Below are 23,251 nucleotides of genomic sequence, written 5' to 3'. Positions count from 1 at the left end.
TTCCTGTGTTACCAATATTTGGCAGGGATAAATGTGCATGAATGCAGAAGCCCTGGCAAGATCCCATAACCAATGAAAGAAGATTATTTGGCAGTCTCCAGAGAGGAACAGGAAAGATTGCTTTAAGTACTTGACATTTATCAGGCAAAAAAAGCGTTCGGTGCCTGCTGGGAACATAAACTCCTATGAAAAGCAAACCATGCTGACATATTGGTGATACACATATTGCTGTGTTGTCAGCTCTAAACATGGAGTAATTAATGCTTATCACCATAGATTACTACATCCTTGATGCAACTGTTGTCAGTAACTCGCCTTGAGAACCTGTCACTCATACATCAGAGCACACAGGGCCTGATCCAAAGCTAAACAGAAGAAATGAGAGTGAGGACTATTTCTCTCCATGCAAGGTGAAAGTTCCCTTAAACAGCCACTTCAAAAGTGGATCACAAAGCTCTTGTGAAGGTTTCTGATACAGACACACAAACACAAGGGACCACCAGGTCTGCAAGGAGCCTGAGCAGACCAGAGATGCTTAGAGGAAGAGCTCACCAATTTCATGGTCCTCTGTCCAGGAGCTGCCCAGCTGTGGAGGCTGCAGGAGCTCAGACTGCTGTGTTAGTGGGTCCTTTTTTGCATCAAAACCACCCAAACTACCACAGCTGATAAACTGGAGGCACAGTGATCCTTACAAACAAAGCTGAACTTCACAGTGTTTATACTGCTTGGGCAGGAACTCTCAGCATTTAATCACATCCTACTACCAAGCTATTATCTAGCTCTAATAAACTGCAAGTGAAACAAAACATGCAGGCTGTAATAACTTCAGTTCTTGTCTAGAAGCAAGCACAGTGCTTTAAATAGCCTTATGGAAGCCCTACTGAATAAGCAGAATATGACATTTTTGGAATGAGATATTTGTAGCGCAAAGGTTACACATAGCTTTCAGATATGCCCAGATAATCTGCCCTTCATAGTTAATTTTGGAAATACAGAATGCTTCTGTTCATCTTCTCCTTTTGAAGTATTTTTTTACTCTTAAAGAGGAGACTGAAATATGAAAATGTGTTATCAGATTGGTTTTTATTATTTGCTCACTGTATAAGGAATGAGTGAAAACATCTAAAAACTAAAATTAATTTTGTAATTTTCTGTTGTCCTGTGGGTGTTTTACCACCTTTTGCAGTTCTGAAATCAAGTCAATTTATTGCATTGTTCACCATAGCAAACAGAATAAAAATATATGTCACAGGAAAACTCCAGTTTCAATTTCTACAAGATGATCCAGCATACAATTTCTTTCTAAATGAAGGAATGATTTGGGGCCTAATTTTATTATTATTTTTTTAATTCTTTAAAATGTTACTTTGTATGCTGTATGAATTAATTTTGATGTATTTGGAGGGTTACTTGTACCAAAAAGAGCCTCCAGGAGTGAAAGGAAATAGAATTTCTTTAATGAAACCCTGAATGTGCTGGATACTGAATCAGTGATGCACAGATTCTGAATTACATCACATAATTCAACAGAGAAAATCCAGCTCTAGGGTAGCACAGAACCTATATATATGTTAAAGTTCAAGACTATGAATAACCCCACCGGCTTTAATGAAATGAACTGCTTGTTCAAAGCTGGACATCATCTTCAGTGCATTTGTGCACCAGTGCTTACATTGGGTTGGATTTAATTATCTCTGTAGATGAAGTCTGAATATTCTTAGTGAAACTGATTTTTAAAAGGCACAGCCCTCTGAACTGTGTGAAGATTGGCACCTAGGAGACCTGAGTTTAATTCATCTCTTTGTCACAGGCCACCAGGCCTTGCCTGTCATTTTACCCCTTAATGCTACTTTCACCAACTACCTTTTGCCAGTTTACGCTTGGAGATATTTTACACGATGTTTTTAATTTATTTGTTTCTATATGCCCTTGCATAATGATTCCCCTCATTGGAAAGCTGCAGTAGGACAAAAGCTAATGTAAATGTATCTACTGGAGATGGGCAGTGTCGAACATGGATCTTCTCTTCTCCAAGGAATTTCTGCAGGCAAGTGTTCCTACACTATGACCAGCCATAAAATATACACATAAAACTGCATCTTGGCAAGTGTCTACAGAAACGCCATCACTAGGTTGAAATAACATCAGAGAAAGTACCTCTGTCACAGAACACACCTGGCTTTCAAAATAGCATTGTCCTGATGGACACAAGTCCATTCCCTGCAGGTTACCTTTTCCTTTTCTAAAAGATGTTAGTAGGACAAAGTAAAGAGGGAAAGCATGTGGAAGAAATAAAAGAACTACCTTATTCATTCAAACAGCTTCGAAAATGGTAGCTGATTTCAGCACAATTATTTTATGCAGTACCTATTTTTTCCTCCTCCTGAATCTATTAGCTCTTACTGGAAATTATTTGGGCATTTAAAGAGGACAAACTATACTGAAAATGAAAAGATTGTGTCATAAAATACTATTGATGTGCTAGTTGGATGTCTCAAGGCTATGATTAAGAAGACTTCTTCAATGGCATTCAGGTCCCTTTATTTTGGCTACAACTTCCTTCAGATTTTAAAATTATTGATTTCTGCTCTAATTCAAAGTCGTGGAAAGCTAGTGGCTTCAGTAATGCTACTACAGAATTAAATGCCCGTATAGCACAGAGCAGAATCGGGCCCTGCAGCTAAATTCAGTTCTGCATTAACTCAACAGTACAACTACTGCAACTGATAGGCACTGTGGCTGAAGACATGCTGCTGCCCGATTCAGCTTAGGCCTGTGTAACTGGGCCACAAAACTGAATTCTCAGCCCTAACAGCCTGGCTACCCACACGCTGTGCATGCCAAGGCCGCCACACCTGCTGGGGATTCACATGGGGCCACCTACTGCACCAACTGCCCTGCTGCCAGAGCCTCCTCCCAGCATGGCAGGGGCTGCAGGTCTGCTGCTCTGCATCACCAAGGCAAAGGCAGACCAAGAGGTGTCAGGACATTTTAAAAACTTTAGAGAGCAGCATGCTGGAGAGAGTCCTTCTCCAAACCGCCATGGTCCAGAGCAGACTGACTTCCAGGTTTTCTCCTCCATAGCCCTCCACTTCTCTGCACATCCACTCAACACACTGAGCTCTGCTCCCACAGCAAAAAGGTCTCCAGAAAGCATTCAGGAAATTACAAAGTGACTAAGTCTCCTTCTGAATGCCCAGCCTTGTGCTTTCATATATTTTGAACTTCACATCCTAGTTCTTTTAAAGAATGAGTAATTGATGTCCCTGATTTTTCCAGATAACTTTGAATAGGCAAAGAAAAAAGATGTGCCTGAGAAATAATTACAAATTATTTGTTATCAAGCCTTTCTGTACTATTCACTGAGTCTAAAAGTTAATGTCAGTCAGCACAGCCTAGGAAAGGCAGAAAAACCAAGACTGTGGATAAGTAAGAAAAGTCAATTTGAATCATCCTCCTTTTACAGGAAAACTGATGAACTGAGTGCAAATGGAGGCAAACAATCTTGCAGGAACTTCTTTTAGGTTGCAATGATTACTGAGTATCCATTTAGAGAAACATCCTTGGACTAATATGCCCAGAGATAAGGAGCCAAGTTCTATGGTATTACATGGGTGTAAATTACAGCAGTTCCACTGGAAGCAGGCTCTGAGAAGGGAGTTGTGGGAGGATTACTGGTGAAGTGGGAATCTGCGTAAAGGAGCCTCACTCTGCCCACACACGCAACCAATACTGCCAAAGTGCCGGTTTGTTCTGGTTCCCATGGCCTGCAGTATGCACATGTGAAACAGATTTTGCAGCCATAGAACAGTAGCAGTAAAATGTTCTGTGGCTGTATATAATCTGAAGGAATTCTAGATACAGGATGGCCATTGGCATGGAAATTAATCAATCACAAGCATCATTAGATGAATTACAAGACAAGCGTGCAAATAGAACCACTGAGTCATGCTTGCAGAGAAACTAATTTACAAAGTGTATGTGCTTGTTTGCTGATGGCTTTGCTGCTCTGCTGCAGGAACCTACACAGAGTCAGAGCACTGAAGAGTTAAGAGTTAAATGTGGTCACAGTGGAGTACAGAATCACAGGTCAGCAACATGAGCAAAGCCCTTCAGTTTTAAAGCAGCATTTATAGTATGTTGACTGTCATCTTGGAGATGAAACCTGAACAGCTTTCACTGTTTTACTGTAAATTAACTGTTACTGCTCTATTATTACAACTACCCACAAACTGACTGCATTTCACACTGAGAACTGAGAACTAAGTGTGTGTCCCCCTTCCCAGCATCTTCCTTGTGGTGCAGCTATTATAGCCCAGTTGTCATATACCTGTCTTCCTGCACTACCTGCCCCCTCCCTCCTGAAGCCACCCATCTCACATTCCCCAAGTACCACGCACAAGATCTGACGCTTTGCATTTTGTCTGAGTTTCTACTGACTGCTTTGTGATTACTGCAAGTACAGCAGCATTTCTGTTGACCTGCAGAAAGAAAAGATCTCTCTTCTGCTCAGAGAGGGATACTTCAGGGCACATGTGAGGAGCTAAGTCCCACCAACATGTGCCTTAGACACCTACACTATATGAGCTCAGTAGGTAGTGGACACCACTGTGATACCAGTAAGCCTTTGAGGGCAGGGCTGCTTGTTCACACAACATCTACTGCCCAAAGGGCACTGAAGGCCTCTGTGGTATCATCTGGCAATGCCCATGGAAACCAGGGCACGCTCCGGTCTCAATGTAACCCCTGGCTTTGCAGGAACAACGTGCTATTGATTACTGGCTGTCGTAGCTGAGGAAGATGATACGGGAAATAATTTACTGAACTTCTCATGAACACCTTGGGGCAGGTACAGTACAGAGACCTTCTGACCCAGTATTATAGAGACACTGAATGAAACTGATGTCTGTAAAAGTTCCTGGCCCTGGGTGGTTTCTAAATCCAGTACGTGTACCCAAATAGTGGACTCAATTTACAGAAAAAAGAAGGAAATCAAGATAGAAGGAAGACAAACGTTTAATGAAACAGTAGGTTTAGCTTGCCTACTTAATTTATCTAGAAAAACAGTCTGTCTTTGCTCACTTGATTTCACTGTTGCTTTGGTTCACAAACATCCTGTTCAGAATACTAACGGTGACTATACACAAAGACTTGAATCATTTGTCCAGAGATTAAACTCTTAATTTTTTAGATCCACAGTAACACCTATCTTCTACTTACAGATGCAATAAGTAGATCAAGTACATTATTTGCCTACATAAGTAGCAACCTATTTGCTGAGCTTCTAAAATAACTGCAGACCATTAAATCAAGCTGGCAGACCTACCAAGGTGATGTGGGCCTAATACTGACCACCTGGGGACTCCAACATGAAACGCATTGTGGCCAACTATTCCACAGGCATGGCAGCCCCACAAACACTGCTATGCTTCCTCAACGTCCTCCACCACCACCAAGAAACCAAAAGATTTCACTAACCTCCTCTCCCCCCAAAATTCTGTGGGCTTTATATGATATTTTTGCTGCTGCTGAATGACACATTGGGCAGGCCCTTCCAGCACCGAGCTCTGATTTCAAAACAAAGCACAAGGTTGATCGCAGGGGTCGAATGAGTCTCCACAGCAGGAACACTGAGAAAGCAAATTAGTCCCAATGAACCAGAGTTCATGTAAAGGGGCAGTCTTGCCTTTACCAAAAGGACACCAGGTGACCCTGCAGAAGCAGTTCCTGCAGGTTGTCACTGAGGATCTTTTGGGTGAATATCATAATAGCTGAAGTGGACAGTGCATTGTCAGAGCAGCTCAGAGGCAGGAAGCAGTGCCCAGAGATGTAACTGCTCTGCAGCCAGAGGCTGAGCATTACTGAAATACTCAGTGTGATCAGCTTTAGGAAAAGAGCCTCACAGCTATTCAATTTCCTTCCATCTCCATAAGGGTGACTCCTGTCTCCTCAACTCTAAATAAAATGTTGACAAAATTACAGACAAGACACATTATCAGTTGCCTCCCACTCAGAGCTTCTCTGTGCGCATGGCATCTACAATCTCATATTGCATTTATTTGCAGAGTGGTGCAGTGGAACTAGTAGAGCCTGCAATAGTGTTGCTCTAGAAGAGTCATGCAGCCTGGCATGGCTGCAGCAAACAGTACCATCTGGGCAGTGTTGTACACAGTTCCAGACAAGCTTTGGAACAGCCCTCTCTCCTTTTTAAAATGCCAGGCTTAATCTCATTGTGCCACCTGAGAAGTGAGACAAAGGATGAAAAGACAAAGATGGAGCAAAAAAAGGAACAGAGGGGTTGCTGCCAGAAACTGTTCCTACTCACCCACAACTGCAGAACATGTTCAGTTCAACTCACAGGCAGAACTAGTGTGAGCAAGAAAGATACTTGATTAAAAACTAGCACCCTGAAAAAAAAGGGAAAAAAGACCAAGAGACAGATGACAGAACAATGAGGAAAAGTGGAGTTCTCTAACAAAAACACTTGAACAGCTGAGGTAAATGAAAGGTAATTAAAGCCAGAGCAGTATCACAGGCTAAAAGACATTAGCCAATATCTAAAGGAAGAAGCAGACATAAACTGCCAGAGTATGACTAGAGGAAGTGAGCCAAAATCATAATTTCCTCCTAAAAGTTCTACGTGAATGAACTGTTATTATTTCCCCTTGTCTCTCGCACACTGTGTTTGCAGTGAGCACACACATTGCACTCTCCTCCTCTTCCCCTTTTTCTCTTCTTCTTCCCATTTGCTTATAATTTTGAACCATCTATCCTTACCACACAGTCCCTAAGCCAGCCTGAACGGTTAAACTAAATGTGGAAAGCAACAGTGTGGGTGTAAAGCCAGTGTTGGTTTTGCCACTGAAAAGTCACTGACTGCTGAAACTGTTATCCCAGTCTGCTTTCTCAGATAATGTATCTTATCCTTTCCTTTACCAAGCAACTATTAATTTAAGAAATATTCTTTTTTATCCTACCTTGCAGCTGTTCAATTTCCCCATGAAGACTGAACAAGGACCTACTTCCACTGTCACTAGGATACAGGGAAGCACCCACGCTTTAAGCATTTGCACCACCACAGGAAACCAGAAGCTATTCCTGTAACCCTGTGTTTACAGCCTACTTCATTTTATTGTTGCTCAGAAGCAAAGCTCTTTGCAGGAATTCATCCATACCACTGAGGCACAGCCTCTGGTCCAGGACAGCACAGAACAGCCTGAGCTCTGAGATGGGTTGTTACCTACCATCACCTCGGTCTGTGCTGTAAACCAACCGCATTCAGCATTTCACAGAGTTGGACCACAACCACAGCCCAAGTTTGGCCACCCTTTTACATGCACTGCAGCACTAGAGATACCAACAAGAGGCTGGGAAAGGGAACTTGAGTAGTTCCTATGCAGAGAAACTGCTTGAAGTCTTCATTTCCACAGTGACTGCCCTGAGTTCACAAATGAAACCCTGCCCGCTGTTTGGAACTTCACATTTAGCAAGGATAGTCTTGTTCACATATTCCATTCTCCGCTCAAAAGCCTCTTTCTACAGTGCTGCTCACAAAAGCACTCACACATCCCATTAGCCCAAGTTCTGACTGTGAGCAGAAATACTCTTAAGTTAATTGCAAACTACCTCACAAAACAAAGCCCTTGTCACCATCTCGATTTTACAAAAGAGGAATTTGGGACACTGAGTCAAGTGAAATGCTCAAGGTCATCCAAGCAAGAGGAAGAGCTGTGAAGAGCCCTGTTCCTCCTCCACTTACCCCACTGTGAGATGGTTAGTATTATTTACAGTAGCCTCCATTTGGCAGAACACTTACTCCCATGCAAACATGTATTGGCAAGACTGGGATCTCATGGCAATTAGTGACTGCAGATATTTATCCAAAACAGCCACAAAAATAATCTCATCTTTACCAGAAAATAAAAAATAATTCAAACCACAGAATACCTTGAGCTTCCATGCTTTTGTCTGCAAAAAACTCGTATTTAAGAAAATAAGAAGCCTAGACATATTACCAAGTTTTTTGATCCACACTGTTGTGATAGTGTCAAGTTTGTACTTGGTGCACTTTCACAAACTTGCTTTTTTTGCTTGTATTTTTTGTTCTTTTAATCAAATGGTTGCTTACCATCTGATTCACCAAAATCCAAGGATTAAGAGACTTCCGTTGTCATAAGCAAAAATCTCATCCCATTAAACCTTTCCCAATTGAGGAGACTTTTGTCATTGTCACACTGATCCTAGGGCAAGATTTATAGCCAAGACAACTTTCAGTATCCTACCAAGAGGAAATGGGAGACAGCTCCCTTTGCAGTCATGCATGGAGGACAAAATGCCAGGAATCTCCTTCATGCCACAAAGCACTATTAGAGCCAAGAACCCAAAGGTTATAAAACTCCTAAAGGCTCCTAAAACAGACCTGAATTTTTCCAGCCATGTTTATGCTCAGAAAGTCCTGTACTTGCAGTACTAGATTTGTTTTACACTACTGAAAATAAGAGAAGCTAGAATCATTCAATCATTACATGCAAGTGGTTGTGAATTTGAAAGTAGAGTATTATTCATCATTACCTCAGAGAAATGATGGAGGCCAGGACAAATATTATACCATTGCACTGGAAATGGATATTTAGCCATGTGTCTTGATGATGTCAAGTACACCATGCTCCAGCTTTTTACTTTCCACATCTAAGCCTTCTCCCACCCTGAACTAACAGCCAGCCACAAGTCACACTGGACTTTGGGGGATGTGCTTCTTGGTCGACATGCCAGCTGTTTGAAGTTATGAACATCAAAATTAGCTAAAAAAATCTGTGTATGCTTTGTTTTTTTTTCCCCTTGTGCATCTATGAAAAGCTCAGGCTGGTAGACTGTGACCTCCGGGCAAGCTGGTGGCATTGCAAAAAGGAAGCTGTGCTCTGCTGAGCTGTGACTGCTGTGGATGCTATCCCAACACAGCACTGTTCACACACACGAATTGAAAACCATGAAGTGCCAAACACAGTTGTAGCATGTCAGGCATATGCTGCTTGATGTCATTCAGCATTAAGCCAAGTGGAAGAGATGAAAGCAGTAAACCAGTGCACCAACCAAGACTCCTGTATTCAAACAGTCATTAGAAAGAAATTACCAATGAAACAGAGGATAGCCATGACTGGATCTCACCTGGAGCCAGACTTGAATCTCTTGGGATGTGATTCTGCTAAGCACAGTGAATTCCCATTAAGGCCAACGTGAGTGCAGAGTTTTTGACCTCCCCAGTATCAACCTCTAGGCAGGAAATGTTTTGAGAGCTCAGTCATGCTCCACTCCATAAACATTTGTGTCATTTGGTTGATTAAGCAAGAACAGAATTAGGGCACCAGTAAAAATAAGGTAAGACCAAGAGTTGGAAATTCAATGCATTTGTTGTGGAATAAAAACTGCAGCTGTTTTGTGTTTTTTTTTTTTTTTTCTTTTAATTCCAAATGAGTTTTGCCAAACTTCTCTATTATCTCAGACCAGCTCTGAGAGTAAACAGGGACTTCAGGACTTCAGTCTGATACCTCAAGCCCTTGCTCATTTGTCTGCAAAGTCTTTAACAGACAGAGCCAAAGACTGTATGGAAAACAGAACTGTTATTTTTGTAGTTTCGTGGACATTTCATTTTACTTAACAGATTCTGAAGGGCTGTCAAAATGAGGCAAGAGAATTACCTGGATTTCTCCTCCCCTCCTCTCATGGCCCTGATTTCAGAGCCATTCAGTGATGCAAAATAACGCAAAAATCTAGTGCTTCATAGTATTTCAGCTCACAAGTGGAAATGCTGAGATGGCCCAGTATTATGGCTTCCTGGGCTATAAACATAATAAAGAGTTACAGTCACAAATATAATGACTTAGGTTTTTTTTTCTAGCAGAAATCCAGGCTTTACATATAAGTGACCTGATGATAATGAATGGATTTATTTACACTATCATCCTCCAGTTACATAGGGGCTATCTATGGAGGTTGAAAATTAACCATGCAGTGGACAAGAGCACCCACATGATAGCTTTCTTCAAAGACTCTCACTTCATTGTGGTCATTCTGGTAAAGATTATTGATTCAGACACCAAGAGTACAAATGAAGTATTTCCAGGGCTTGGTTGGCTCTAAAAGCAACCTAGTGACTTTTATATGATGTGAAACCTGACTAATACTCTGCTCTAGACCCCAGCTGACTGCATGACTGAGTGGCTCACATTTCTTTCCCTTGTTGGTGTGTCCAGGGACTACAGTGACCCTAGAGTCAGTGGATCTCTGGATGGCAGCAGCCTGGAGAAAGCCTCCTGCTCAGGATGTCTGCATTATACCCAACACTGCTCTGAGGTTTGCTAATTCCAGGGCAAAATGGTGTGAATTCACAAGCACAGTTTGGGCCTGGGGTTGCAATCAGGATTATAAACTCTCCTGAGACCTGGAGCACTGTGGTACACAGTGTGGAAAAGCCCCCATGCTCAGCAGGAATCACAAGCATTTACCAGGGTTCACCAGCCTCAGCTCAGGGCAGGCAGCCTCCTCCTGGACTGGTTGTATTTGCAGTGAATCTGGTAAATCAGCACAACAGTCCCTGAACTCGCATTATTAAGGCTTTTCCATTATCAATAACATCACAGCTTCTATCACCCTCCAGAGCAGAGAGAGATCTGTACTGCAGGGGGCCTGCACATTTAATTTGGTGCTCTCTTCCACAGGTGTACTGTTTCTCAGCAAATGAGAAACATCCTAATGTGAAAAGAGAGATGAGGAATACATAAAGCAACTTTGTTAAATTAAGAGGAGAAAAAAGGAGACACTAAGTACACAGGATAGACTAGCACAACAAAGCTAAAGTACCAACTGCCAAGTCTTGGGCACAATGCAATTCCCAAGTGGGTAACTAGATCTTCATGTCTTTTACCACTGCATGGTCTATTTTCTGTTCAATGCTTGCAGCTTCCATTAACGTTAATGAGCATGCATATGTGCCTTGAGGGTAAGAACATACTCCCTCTGTGACTTCAAAACTTGTTTATAAATCCCTCCAAAAATTACATTGTGTTCACTGCTCTGCACAGAAAGCTATTATAACAGCCATAAGAACTGCTGCTTTTATTCCTTCCTTCCCCCTTGCCCTCCCTTATCTGAGGGACCAGAAAACAGAAAAGATGAAGGGCTGGAGGAGGTCATATGCACAGGAAAGTAACCCAGTTCTGGGAGCTGCATCTGAAAACTGAGTTGCTGCAGGGAGGAGCAAACCAAAATCTCAGCAAAAGCAAAGAAAACCAAACCTCAAAACACTGAAAAACTATCCCACTCACCCACCCCCAAAATCAAAGCCTTTGAAAATCTCTAAGCTATTAAATGCTACAGAATAGATGGAAATCTTTGCTGTGTCCTTCTTGCTATGGTGCAGGTCAGTGGGAACAAGTGGCTTTAGCAACCAAAGGGGCCAAACCAGAGCAGAAGCCCTGCTGGGGAGAGTCACACAGCAAAGCTGGGTCAGCATTGCCCTCCAGCCCCTTAACCATTGCAGCAGCAAGGAGGCTGCTGAGATGCAGGGCTGAGAAAAGGGAAAGCAGTACCAGGTTTCTAGTAGAGACTACACCACTCCAGTGCTGCCAAAGGCACGTATCCATGTATCCAGTGCCACCTGGACACTCAGGGCAGTTCTCAGAAATCATGTAGAGTAGTTAAGAGCCAAATTCACCTCATTTTACTAACTACAGAGCATGTGTTTTCTGACGCTGTCTTTGACTTTCATTTTATCATTGCCAGCTGCCTTCTCCCAGTGTGCACAGTTTCAAGTTAAGCCGTCTCAAGCCTCACAGTCTGCAAGACATACATTACAGCATATGAAAAATAATGGGTAATGCAGCACTAAGATCAAGAATCAGATTAAGGTATGTGAAGGAATACAGATACTGCTTTACACATGACTGAATACTGGCTGGCATTATACCTATATAGCTAAGGTGAACGTTAGCTGCAGCTTTTTGTGTGAAAACGCTGTACTTAAAATACAGAGCAGGGTGTAGAAAAGAGTAAAAAGAGCTAAAATAAATCCTACAGTGCACAACATGCAAGCATTCAAGCCTCTCAGGCACAATGACACGAGGCTCCAGCTGAGCACCCAGTTGAGATGCCTGTGCCCTGGGAGTCTTGAGAGGCTGGAACTCAGAAGCCAGCACCCCCATCCTGCCATAGCACCCCAGCCTGATCTTCCCCCTTCTCAGGCCCACATCTCAGCAGCCTGGCAGGCTGCAGTCACCACAGACCCTTGCTATAAGGGAGCGCATTGTGACAGTCACCCGCTCATCTCATGCTGGCTGCCCAGGGCTCTGGCAGACTTGGCCACAGGGAAGTGCTTCTCACCAGACCTGCCCACCCCATGCCTCTGCCACAGCTCCTGCCCAGCAGCAGGGTGGTGTAGCAGCACCCATCTCTCCAAAATACTGCATTCTGCTGCATCAGCACTGGGTTGTCACATCTGGCAGGAGGCCAAGCAGATAGCCTGGAACCAGTAGCATCTTAAACTGCCCATAGCTATACCCACCAGAACCCATCTGTCAGTCCCTTTAGATTTGTTAGGTCTGAATAGGGCTCATTAGTAATATTTCTTCCTTTAGTAGCCACAGATGAAAAGATGCACGAATAAGGAATGACATGATGTGGTTACTGCAGAAGACACTTTCAAAGTTCAGGTTATATTCATTATTTGCTAAGATAGGAAATGAAAGGAAATCAGCACCAAGCAAAACCAGCAGAAGTGCTAAATCCCTTTAATCCAAGTTCTGTTTAATGTGGGTAGTAGGGATCAAGTTTACCAAGCATAGACACCAGTCTAGTGATAGAAAACCAGACTTATGAGAGAGAACAGCCAGACTCTGACCCCAGTTAGTTACTATAATTGTTTTTCTCCAGAGGAAAGTTTTCTGTACAAGTCGCCCACCTTTAGAGATTGCCGAGCACCAGAGAGGGGCTTCCACTGCAGGGGCTCAGAAAAGAGCAAAGCAAATCTCTCCTTCCACACATGACACTCAGACAGAAAACACTAAACAAACTGAGTGAGTTCAAGAGCTAGGGATCAGACCTAAACCTTCCATGTTCTCTGAGAGGAGCAGAATTACAGCCAGAAATAGCATTTTGAAAATGCTACTCTGTTTTGAATTGCATTTATGTGCATTTAATTTGCATTGTAGGCACATGTAGGCACGCACAACTTGCATTTTCAACGTACATAAATGTGTGTATAAATTACATTCTATATATTTTATGGGCATTTATTTATATAACAGTCATTGTCCGTATTACTAAACAGAATTTCAACAAAAAGTTTACTTTCAAACTACTATTCACTCTCCTCATTTATGTTTGCACTGCAGTAGATCTGTAAACCTTTCTTGTAAGTAGACCTGTAAACTTTTCTTGAAGTAGATCTGTAAACTTTTCTTGAAGTAGATCTGTAAACCTTCAATGATCAGATCAGAAAACACTGCTTGAGGCTGGTTGTTATATTCATCAATTATACTGTTTTATTAATTATTTTTTTCTGTCAGATTGGGCACCGAAAGCACATCAGTTAAACTCCTACATTTTCTCAATAAAGAGCCTTTCAGGATCAAGACTAGATATGCCTTCCATGCTGAAGAGTTATTTAAAATTACCCTTTTCAGCTCTCTCTTCACTTCCAATGTGTGATGTATAGGTCACAGCTATGTTTGTTTGCTGTTCCTACTCTGCAGAGAAGACAACCCATGTTTTTAAAAACAACTTTTTTAGATATCTGTCATGGAGGAGAAATGCATTGGGTGGGAGGTGCTCAGTGGGTGCATATGAGGGGTAGCCGGAAGAGTAAAAAAGGAATATTGAAGCATAAGACAGAACACAACAGTGTGGAAACACAGCAACAAAATTAAAGGCAAGTTAAAAAGAAGAAGGCCTTTAGGCTGGAGAGTGGTTTGTCAGGCAGAGCCAAGGTAGACTGGGATGAAACACACAAACCAAAGTGTTATGATACTGCTTCACAATGAGACAGGGTTAATACGTGTCATCACAACTTCAAAGAAGATTCTCACACTCCGACAAATTTGGAAGCAGGAGCGCTTTCAGGAAAAGTGTACTGAGCCAGTGTGGCTGTTACTGATGCTATTTGTGCTTCAGGAGGGAAAGGTCTTTCAAGTTCATGAGCAAATTTCTTTTGCCACTTTGTTCTGCAGTACAGTCACGCTCATATCCAAAACATATCTCAATGTTATGGTAGTTATGATGAGATGGATTCAATATTTTGACTTTACCACAATCAGGAAAAGTATAAAAGTTACCATAAGAAACTGCTCTTGTTTGTATAAACTGGACCATTATTAAAAAGCAAAAATGAAACAAGTTTAATAAAAATGAATGGTGAAGCTGTCCCTGGTTGCCTAGGAAATGTAGCAAATTCCCTTTCAAAGTAGCCACAGACAATAGACATTATAAAAAAGCCAAATGAGCTGGGAACATTTTTGTGACAATTTCTTTGAAGAGATTTCACAATGGTTGATGGAGAAACAATAGGAGTTTTTCATCATTGTTTTCCATAGTTCTTAGAAAAAACTGTAGCCATTCAGCCTGGAAATACCACAAACAAATGTGTAAGACACATGCATATACAAATATTTGGGTACCATATGGAAAAGAGTGACTGAAAGTTAAACCTGCATGTTCTTGAACTTGAGCTTCCAAAGACATTCCTAGGAGAACATGAAGGTTGTATCCTATCAACTCTCTCACCTCAAATTGGTAAGATACAAGTTTCCAATTTCTTGAATTCAAAGACTGCTACTAGAATGAAAAATACCAGATATGGAAAACTTAATCACTTGCATATAAAAACCACACTGGCCGAATTAGAGCCTCACTGTAAAAATACATTCCTCAAAACAAATGTTACGTTGCAGTGCACAGGTGATAACAGAGACTCTCCGGGTGACAGCAAAGCATTTTAGAAATCAGCCTGTCCATACAAACACCATATTGTACCATTTCTGAGTGTATCTCAGACTTTTAAATTTGACTGCTTATTTAAAGAAAACCCTATAATCTCATCTTTCTACATATCAAAGTCCTTGGTGAAAGCCCTGTAAATCTGGCACAGATAAACCTAGACACATAGAAACAGGGCAGAAATTCTGAACACACGAAACCAACAGTATGGTTAATGGATTCTGTCAATTTAAAATCCCCAGGAGTTTCTTCACAATAGTCTAAAAGTGTTCATTGCTGCACTACGTATAATATACCAGCAGAATTCATATAATAAGTGTCATATATGAAGTATCACAGAGATTCTCAATATTCCATGAAGATACTTAGTCACACTAAAATGTCACATGTAGGTATTACCTTTAGTGCTAGTAATGGAGTATTACTCATTCACCATTTCTTTCCAGAGAGCTTGCTATGAATATTCAGTTCCTAATTATAATAATGAATCCAAGGCACTCTGCAATAGTACCATCGTCAGTAGTACCACTGTTATACAGACCATCCAAAGTGAACACTTCTGCAATACCACACATATCACTCAAAACCATTGTGTGATGGACAGGTGGAGCTCAACCTGCACAGAGGAGGAGGAAGAAGCAAAATGGTTCTTGTCCTTGGAAAAAGTAATAACCCATTACAAACTTTGAAATATGTCAGAAGGGACATGACTACATATTACATCTTTGGTACCAAATATCAAATGGCAGGAGGAGATGAGGGAAAGGAAACAAAATTTTCAGAAACTTCCACAATAATAACACTGAAGAAGATCTAGTTTCATGAGGACCCAAGGCTGCTTAAGGAGTCTGCCATAACTTTTATAAGACTGGCAAAATACTTGGACATATTTCAGTTACCATTATGATTATTGCTACTTTAAGGCTGTCAAAGTCTCTTGCTTCTCAGTAAATGATGAAAAGGACTGGGGAATGGATGTAAAACAGACCTCATTCCTAAAAATCCTAGACATAATGCCAAGATCAGCTGTACCAAAGAGCTCAATACACTGCGTGACTCAACGCGCACCTGCAGGGTTATTCATTAAATGAGTTAGAAAATGTTAGAACCTCTCTTACTGCCCTGTCTGCAAAACAAACTTCACTGCCCCAGTAATTCTGGTTGTGCAGACTCAGGAAGAAAGAGTGCTAGATTAAGGAATTACTTTAAAAATATGCATATAATGGTGTTAGTTCTGGTTTGTTGTTTTGGGGTTTTTTTTAAGTAACTTAAAAGCTCCAGCCTTTCACCTCAGAGCAATCATATGACACCCAGAAGTTCATGTCATGCATTCTCTTCTTGCATTAAATGAAAGACTTAGCAGACTTTCTGAGATTAGATTTTAAATTTCTCTGCAGCACAAATCTGAATGGTTTCTATGTAGGCTTTGGTCTAATAAAATTGTGATAAGCTGCTTTTATATTAAGGGCAGCTACTGAATGTTTGGATTTATCATGTTAGTCTGTTCAGTAAAGTCAATGTAATAGTCACTGTAGAGAACAAGCCATGGAAATAATGGTAAACATATTTAAGATGAGTACTAACAACAGCACAAATAAATCTACAGTTATATTCAGCATTTGCGTTCAACCTTGCAATCACAGACATACGTGCCACCATTTGAATTATACATTGCTTTGCATCTTTGTTATCACTGATGACTTTCTAAAACCAGATTTGCTTGAAGGGTTGTAGCATGAATGTAAGTAACAAGTACTTCTGACCACAAAAACAAACCAAAGGGATACACACTAAGAGCACTACATACCACATGGGATGTCAAACCTGATATGTAACTTAGCAGTGGGAAAGATCAGCAATGATCAGTTGTTCCTAAGGGTTACTTCTTAGAGTTCACACTGTGACACAGTCATCATGATCTCTCCTAGCAGGGAGTACAGCTGGTCTTACTGCTGCACAAAATGCATTTCCAGCACAGAACAAAGGAAGAAGAAGGTACCCATAGTATTAGCTCATCTTCTGAAGTTCAGAGTAAAAAAGTGATATCCTTATTCAACACATTGGTTTATTTTCTTCTGAATGCTGCATTAGCTGAAATGTAACTGGGAGGAATGGGAAGAGAAAATGTAGGCTCATATGGAAACATAAGCTTTAGGCAATACATTCTATCATCTTGGGTAAAATTTTTACCCTTGGATGGTATTTCCTTGATGTCGAGTTTCAGGACCATGTAGTATTCTTTCTAATTATTTCTGTCCTTCACTTCTTTGTTGAGAAGGACTCCTTCCAAAGCTATGGTTTGCATAGTACTTGTAATACAGTGAGTGGTCCTTGGCTGACATGAATATATCATTGTCTTACACACCATCTGATAGAAATATCTTTTTCACTTCACTTTTAATAAATTCAACTCATTCCCTAGTATGTCACCTGGCCACATAATCTGGTATAGTTCTGTGAGAAATATCTAAGGTTGGCAATTACCCACTGGTCCAACATTTGGAGAACGATGATCTAGGATATGCATGCTGGCACTGTTGCACAGTTGGAGAAACTTGCAGATAATTCTTAAACACTAGATTTTCAGCTGGATAATCTTGACCCTAAGTCACCAAAAACCTTTTTAAAAAATATAATAATAACATTTATATTGTTTACCTTCAGTCCTGTCTGGTAGTTTCCCACTTTTACTTGTTGTTCCAGTGTTGACTGTTTCAGATGAGGTGCTCAGTTTGGTGTTGGGGTCTCGCTTAGGTTTTGGAGGTGGCTGCTTACGAGAGCTGCTACTTTCGTCATCGGTTCCTCCAACAGAATGAAGGGACTGGGATCTCACGGTAAAGCCACTGGAGCAAGGATGTGGCAGTCTGTCCTGAGGAGCAGGCATTGTCATAAATCCCATGCGGAAATGTTTGCCCACATAGCTTCCTTCATTTCCTCTCACTACTTCTCCACCTATTCTGTAAGAGAAAACATGCATATATGTAAATGATCCACCTTTGCCTGAACTGTACCTGCAACCAGGATATCAGTTCTGTCTGTGCTGAGCAGACTGAACTCTTAAATTTGGACACAAGCATTACTCTTTTTTTTTTAAGATAACTACTAGAATGGTCTATTTCCATCATATGTTGTCAACAACCGAAACGTACATACATGGCTACGCACTCAGGATTTTACAAGAAGTCGAGAAAAGATTTTGTTTAGGTTCTGTAGTATTGTGACTAAAAATCATCTATAGAACAAATTTCAAACATAGGACATCAGAAAAGTTCGAGAAAATAAGAGACTGTGAGTAGGGCAAAGAATATTGCTTTAGAAATGCAACATTGTGTATTGATCCACACTCCCCTGCACTCATATACCATGGGAAACAAGGCTCATGGGCTCCAATCAATCATTTCCTTTAGATTAAAGAATAGTAAGAGAAAGAAATGCTCTAAGAATTACCTGGATATAGGAAACCAAAGATTAATATCTCATCAAATCCTCACGAAGGTGTAAACATGGGCAGCATCAGACTAGTACAATATAAGCATGAAAAGGCAATGGGCTGTGGGACACCAGGAAGAAAATAACCTCCAGCAATTCAGAAATGCAAGGAAATCTCAGCTGAAACAAGTGCTGTCGTACCATGTATGTCGTATCATGTACTGTGGATGGCAGGACTGAGAACCTGGTACTATTTCTGCTCTACTCATGCATGCTTATCAGTTCTGAAAAACACCTCTTACTGATGCTTACCCTGTAAACTTGCAGCACACTTCAAGTCCGGCAAATCAGTGACTATACAAACAAACTCAGCAACATACACGGGTCAACATGGGCCTGTTTGCCAGGAGGTTTGAAATGGTACCATCACAGGCATACAGAAATGCCAGTATGAGATCTGCAAAGTGGCAGAAAGCCCTAATTACCTCCTGTTTACCCTTCAGATAAAGGGAATCTCTGAACAGGATCAATTTATGCTTCTGTAAGTTTCCTATTCAATGTTTCCTTGGGCTGGTGCAGTTTATTTGGTGCTATTGCCTTCTTTAAAAAGACAAGGCAATTTCTCAACAGTTCATGTGAAGAATAAGGTCACTTAATTCCCTGACACTGTCCCTACCTTCTTTGTAGGTTATATACAATCTGTCTCTAATTGTCTTAAAAGTGTCAGATTGGCACTGTGCAACAGTGAACAGCCGAATCTCCATTTGCTTGTTACTGTCCTTTCATTTGTACTTAAATTCCACTAGTGGAGAGGTCCACTTTTCAAACTAGCAATGGCTGGACAGGTCTAACTGAATACGTGCCACTCTCAAGGGGCTCTGACACCTACCTGCACACGTACATACACGCGTGCATACACCCACATGCACACACTGGTCCATGTTCATAACCAAGTTATTACTGAATCCTAATTGGCATCAATTCCAGAGGGATTTGCAGCCAGAAAGATCAAAAGGTAGAACTTGTTAATTTGAAGATTAATAAAAAACCTGTGGCTAATTTAAATGATTAACTATGCCTCTCCTAATCTTTCATAAGTTGTTCTGAAAATAATATAATCCTCTGATGCTGGACTACAAAAAGGGCCTGTCAAATTCTTTAAAGAAGATTACTATCAAAACACGCTGAAGAACACAGGTGGGAAGTCTGCTTCCTTGCTTAAGTCCACTGGATAAATCACATTTAGCAAAAAAAAAAAAAAAAAGTTGGTTTGCTATGTCTCTGACATGAAAATTCTTATCAGGTTACACTACTCAATTAGTGCTGTTGGAGGTATTTATAGCACACACTATAGGGCAGATCCTGTTCTGGATGGACCTGCAGAGATTCCACTCAGGTGACAGGTTTCACTCTTTTCCTAAGAATACACAGAACACAGTAAACACTTCTTTGCCAGATCAGAGAGAGGTTGCAGGTGCAGATGGAGCAGATCTTACTGTTCTGCTTCACAACTGAAGTAGATCTGGTCTTGCTGTTCTATATCCTTTGCTCAGCTACCAGACAAAAACACCAGGGCATTATTTCCCTAATTTCAACAACATTAAAAGAGTCTATGTCTCTTTGAGCATAGGAGCCAACCTTCAGCTGATGGTTAAGCACTGTAAATCCCAAGCTGAAGAAAACTAGCTTCCAATTCTTGGTCCTGGACACTGGTCACCAATCAGGATCATGGAAGGCTGAAGTCTTTTACTTATTCTGATAGTGACTCCTGATGTCAGGGAGAGGGTGTTTCTTTGCACAGCTTGACTTTACAAAAGAAGGACAGCAGATTTGAAATGAGGCATCCACTACCCTCAAGCAGCAGTGTGCTGAAGCACATTTGAACTTATGCAATATAGCTTTGCAATACACAGTGCTGCTGATGCTACACCACAAAACTAGACAGAATTAAAGGATTTATCTGCTCCTCCTAGCTTGCAACCACAAGAGTTGGCTGGGGCTGGTGTGTGTCCCGGTAGAGCACAACAGGCAAAGAAAGATTTATTTGCACCTTGCTGCATAAATGACTACAGAGACAGCGAGGAAAATAATTGTGTATATCTCACTCCATTATTTCTGACAGGAAAGAGCCTGTGCTCCTCATTGTACTGATAATGAGTTCTATCTCATTTCCAAACTGTATTATGTGAGTCGCTGCAAGTATTACACAGTTTATTAATATATATGGAAATACAGATTGGGATTATTCCTCTGGGAAGTTTCAATTTGAACTTGGCCAGGTTCAACTGCTTCTCTGACAAAGAATTATGTACAGTGTTCAAGTAACCGTTAAAAGCACAAGACAGTTGTCTACAAAAAGAGACATGAATTATGTAATACAAAATTAATCATACAATCACTCACGTTACACACTTACAGCAAAGCTGACTTAGTGCTGAAAATGCACTTTAGCATTTGCCAAGGTCTAGTGACTGGGGCTACAATGGATAGAAATAAGGGCAGGTGAGGCTGGCTCCAGATACTCTTCAGAGTAGTGTTCTGAAGCAGCTCTTCTTTCAAAAGCACATAACGGGCTTCTCTAAATCCCACCTAACAACTCTGATGTAGGCCCTTGACTGCTGCCAGATTATACACTCCCTCCTGGGGTGCACTAGAAGGTAAGAGCTTTCCATCCCTCTTCCTCTTCCACACAGTACTGGAATTGAATCATTACAACAAAATGGCTGAATTTGACTTAAGACAGTAATGGTGGATTTCAGCTTTCATGTCTAGAATATGAAGAGCAGCTCCAGCTAATGGATCTGAGGAATCTTGTTATACCTCCAATATAGGCTTTATCTGTCAGCTGAGATTTCTGAGTTCAGACCTGGGCTAACATAAAACTGTACTGACCTGCTGCTCCTACGTGTGGTTTCAGCCTGCCTGCACAGAAACTGTAGTCATTGCAGTCCTGCACACATTATAGCTCAGCTTATTGTGCTTTGCCTGCCCTATTCTCTCAAGTAGCTAGTGGAACATTCACCAACCTACAACACAGAATAATTGAAGTGTTTTTGTGTTTGAAGAACTACAGAGGGAAAAGTCTTTTCTATTATTCATTCTATTACACATGACAAGAAGGAAAATCATAGAGGAAGGCTAAACATTAAAAATTAACACAAAATACACTAAAAGGACTAAGTACAGGCCAGGTCATTTCCATCTTGCTTTGCCATGAGTCATGAAGTTCACATTGACTAGGAATATATCTTCAAGTTGTTCAGTTAGAAAATTAAGAAAAAGGACTTCTCATGACATTGCTGAAAAACAAATGGCAAAGAAAGTATTCAGAGACTGTCTGCCTCAACTGGTGTAGTCTTTTAAATTTGCATTGTTCCTATTTAGCACTGTAAAGAACAGTTTTAATTTGTTATGAAGTTTCATTACTTGGTCCAGGCAGAAACAGAATTAATTCCTGGAAAACAATAATATAATGTGAAAACTTTTGTTTTACTCAGCATTACTGCTTTTACTATAAAGAATGTGGAGTATTTAATCCCTCTGTACAGATGTAAGGAGTAGGAGAATTCTTGGGAATATCTAAGTCCCGTAAAGTCGGATACCCTGGAGCTAAATTTTCTTCCCCACTATCTCTCTACCCTTGTTCTTGGTATTCATCCAGAAATTCTTATCACTTCAGACTTACAATGCATTAGTTTCATGCCTCATGCACCAAGAACCACTTGGTAGTTCTCATCTTTGTATGGTTTCATGTTTTTTCCTGTGCACTTTTACCTGAGATTTTCTCCACAAGCTTAAAAGGGGAACTACACCCAATTATGAGACTCTACCTCCTAAGCAGGAGGAAGGGGAATGTTCTCTGCTGGTGACATGGCATTTTTCAAGGTATTTTGCCATTTCTTTGCTGTGATACACCCCATCCTGGGACCACAGTGGGCCACCATCCTCCTCTGACAATCAAGAAAGGCCATTTCAATACCAACTGCTCACTCCCCTTGTGCTTGAGGAAGACTCAGTCTCCTCTGCAGAAGTGGGAAAAACCGTGAATTACAGGGCCAACAACACTCACAGAAAGCCAGACCTCTTCCTTCTGGGGGACCTGCAAGCCCACACGGAGCTACCCTCCATAACATGCATCTAATCCATCAGGGAAGCTGTACGAGTCAGAGACTGTAGGAGAGAGAAGTCACAAAAAATAACTATGATATAGGAAGATTTTTATAAGCCCATCATAAAAATGAGTAATCATCAGCAAAAACACAAGAGGAATAAAAATACTTAACTCAAGGATGGTATATGATCTGGCTTGACTGAGCAAACAGCAGTTCATCCCTTAATGCATCTAACTTTTTTGACCTAAGAGAATAGCTACTGTTGTTTTAACTACTTCCTTACTCTTACAGCAAAGAACATCCAGCTCCTCTGCTCATATCAAAATTATGAGTATAAAGGCTGAAATGGCTTTGAAATGTCTAGTCCCCATCAGAATAAATTATACACACATACAGTAAAGATGACACATTTTACTTTGTATCTGAGAAGCACTTTCAAGATTAGCATAAATTATATTTGTAAATTAGAGGTTGGATGCCAAAAAACAGAAGATATACTATTTTTATCCCCCTAAACATGATCTCAGCAGACCATGAAATGTAATACTGAAGAAAGAAGAAGAAAGAAGGGCAGGATCACAATCCTGGGTTTAGGAACTGCACTTGAAGTACAGTTTTACACAAATCTCCACCATTTTTATTATAGAAATTAAACATACACAAACAAATTACACACATTTCTTCCATTTTTTTATTTTTTTTTAAATCACACTTCAGAGGTTTAT

The 23,251-nt window shown here is 40.9% G+C and overlaps 1 protein-coding gene across 2 annotated transcripts in view; it reads right to left on the bottom strand.

Moving 5' to 3' along the window:
- Positions 1-23,251, bottom strand: part of NYAP2 (neuronal tyrosine-phosphorylated phosphoinositide-3-kinase adaptor 2) — a 133,603-nt gene that overhangs the window by 55,649 nt on the left and 54,703 nt on the right. For both annotated transcript variants that reach the window (XM_051626876.1, XM_051626875.1), the window contains one exon: positions 17,644-17,942. In XM_051626876.1, the coding sequence (XP_051482836.1) occupies positions 17,644-17,942 (299 nt within the window). The remainder of the gene's footprint in view (positions 1-17,643; positions 17,943-23,251) is intronic.

The sequence above is a fragment of the Apus apus genome, chromosome 8 (assembly GCF_020740795.1).
Source record: "Apus apus isolate bApuApu2 chromosome 8, bApuApu2.pri.cur, whole genome shotgun sequence".
Taxonomy (NCBI): domain Eukaryota; kingdom Metazoa; phylum Chordata; class Aves; order Apodiformes; family Apodidae; genus Apus; species Apus apus.
The sequence above is the reverse complement of the archived record's forward strand: the minus strand, read 5'-3'. Positions and strand labels throughout refer to the sequence as shown.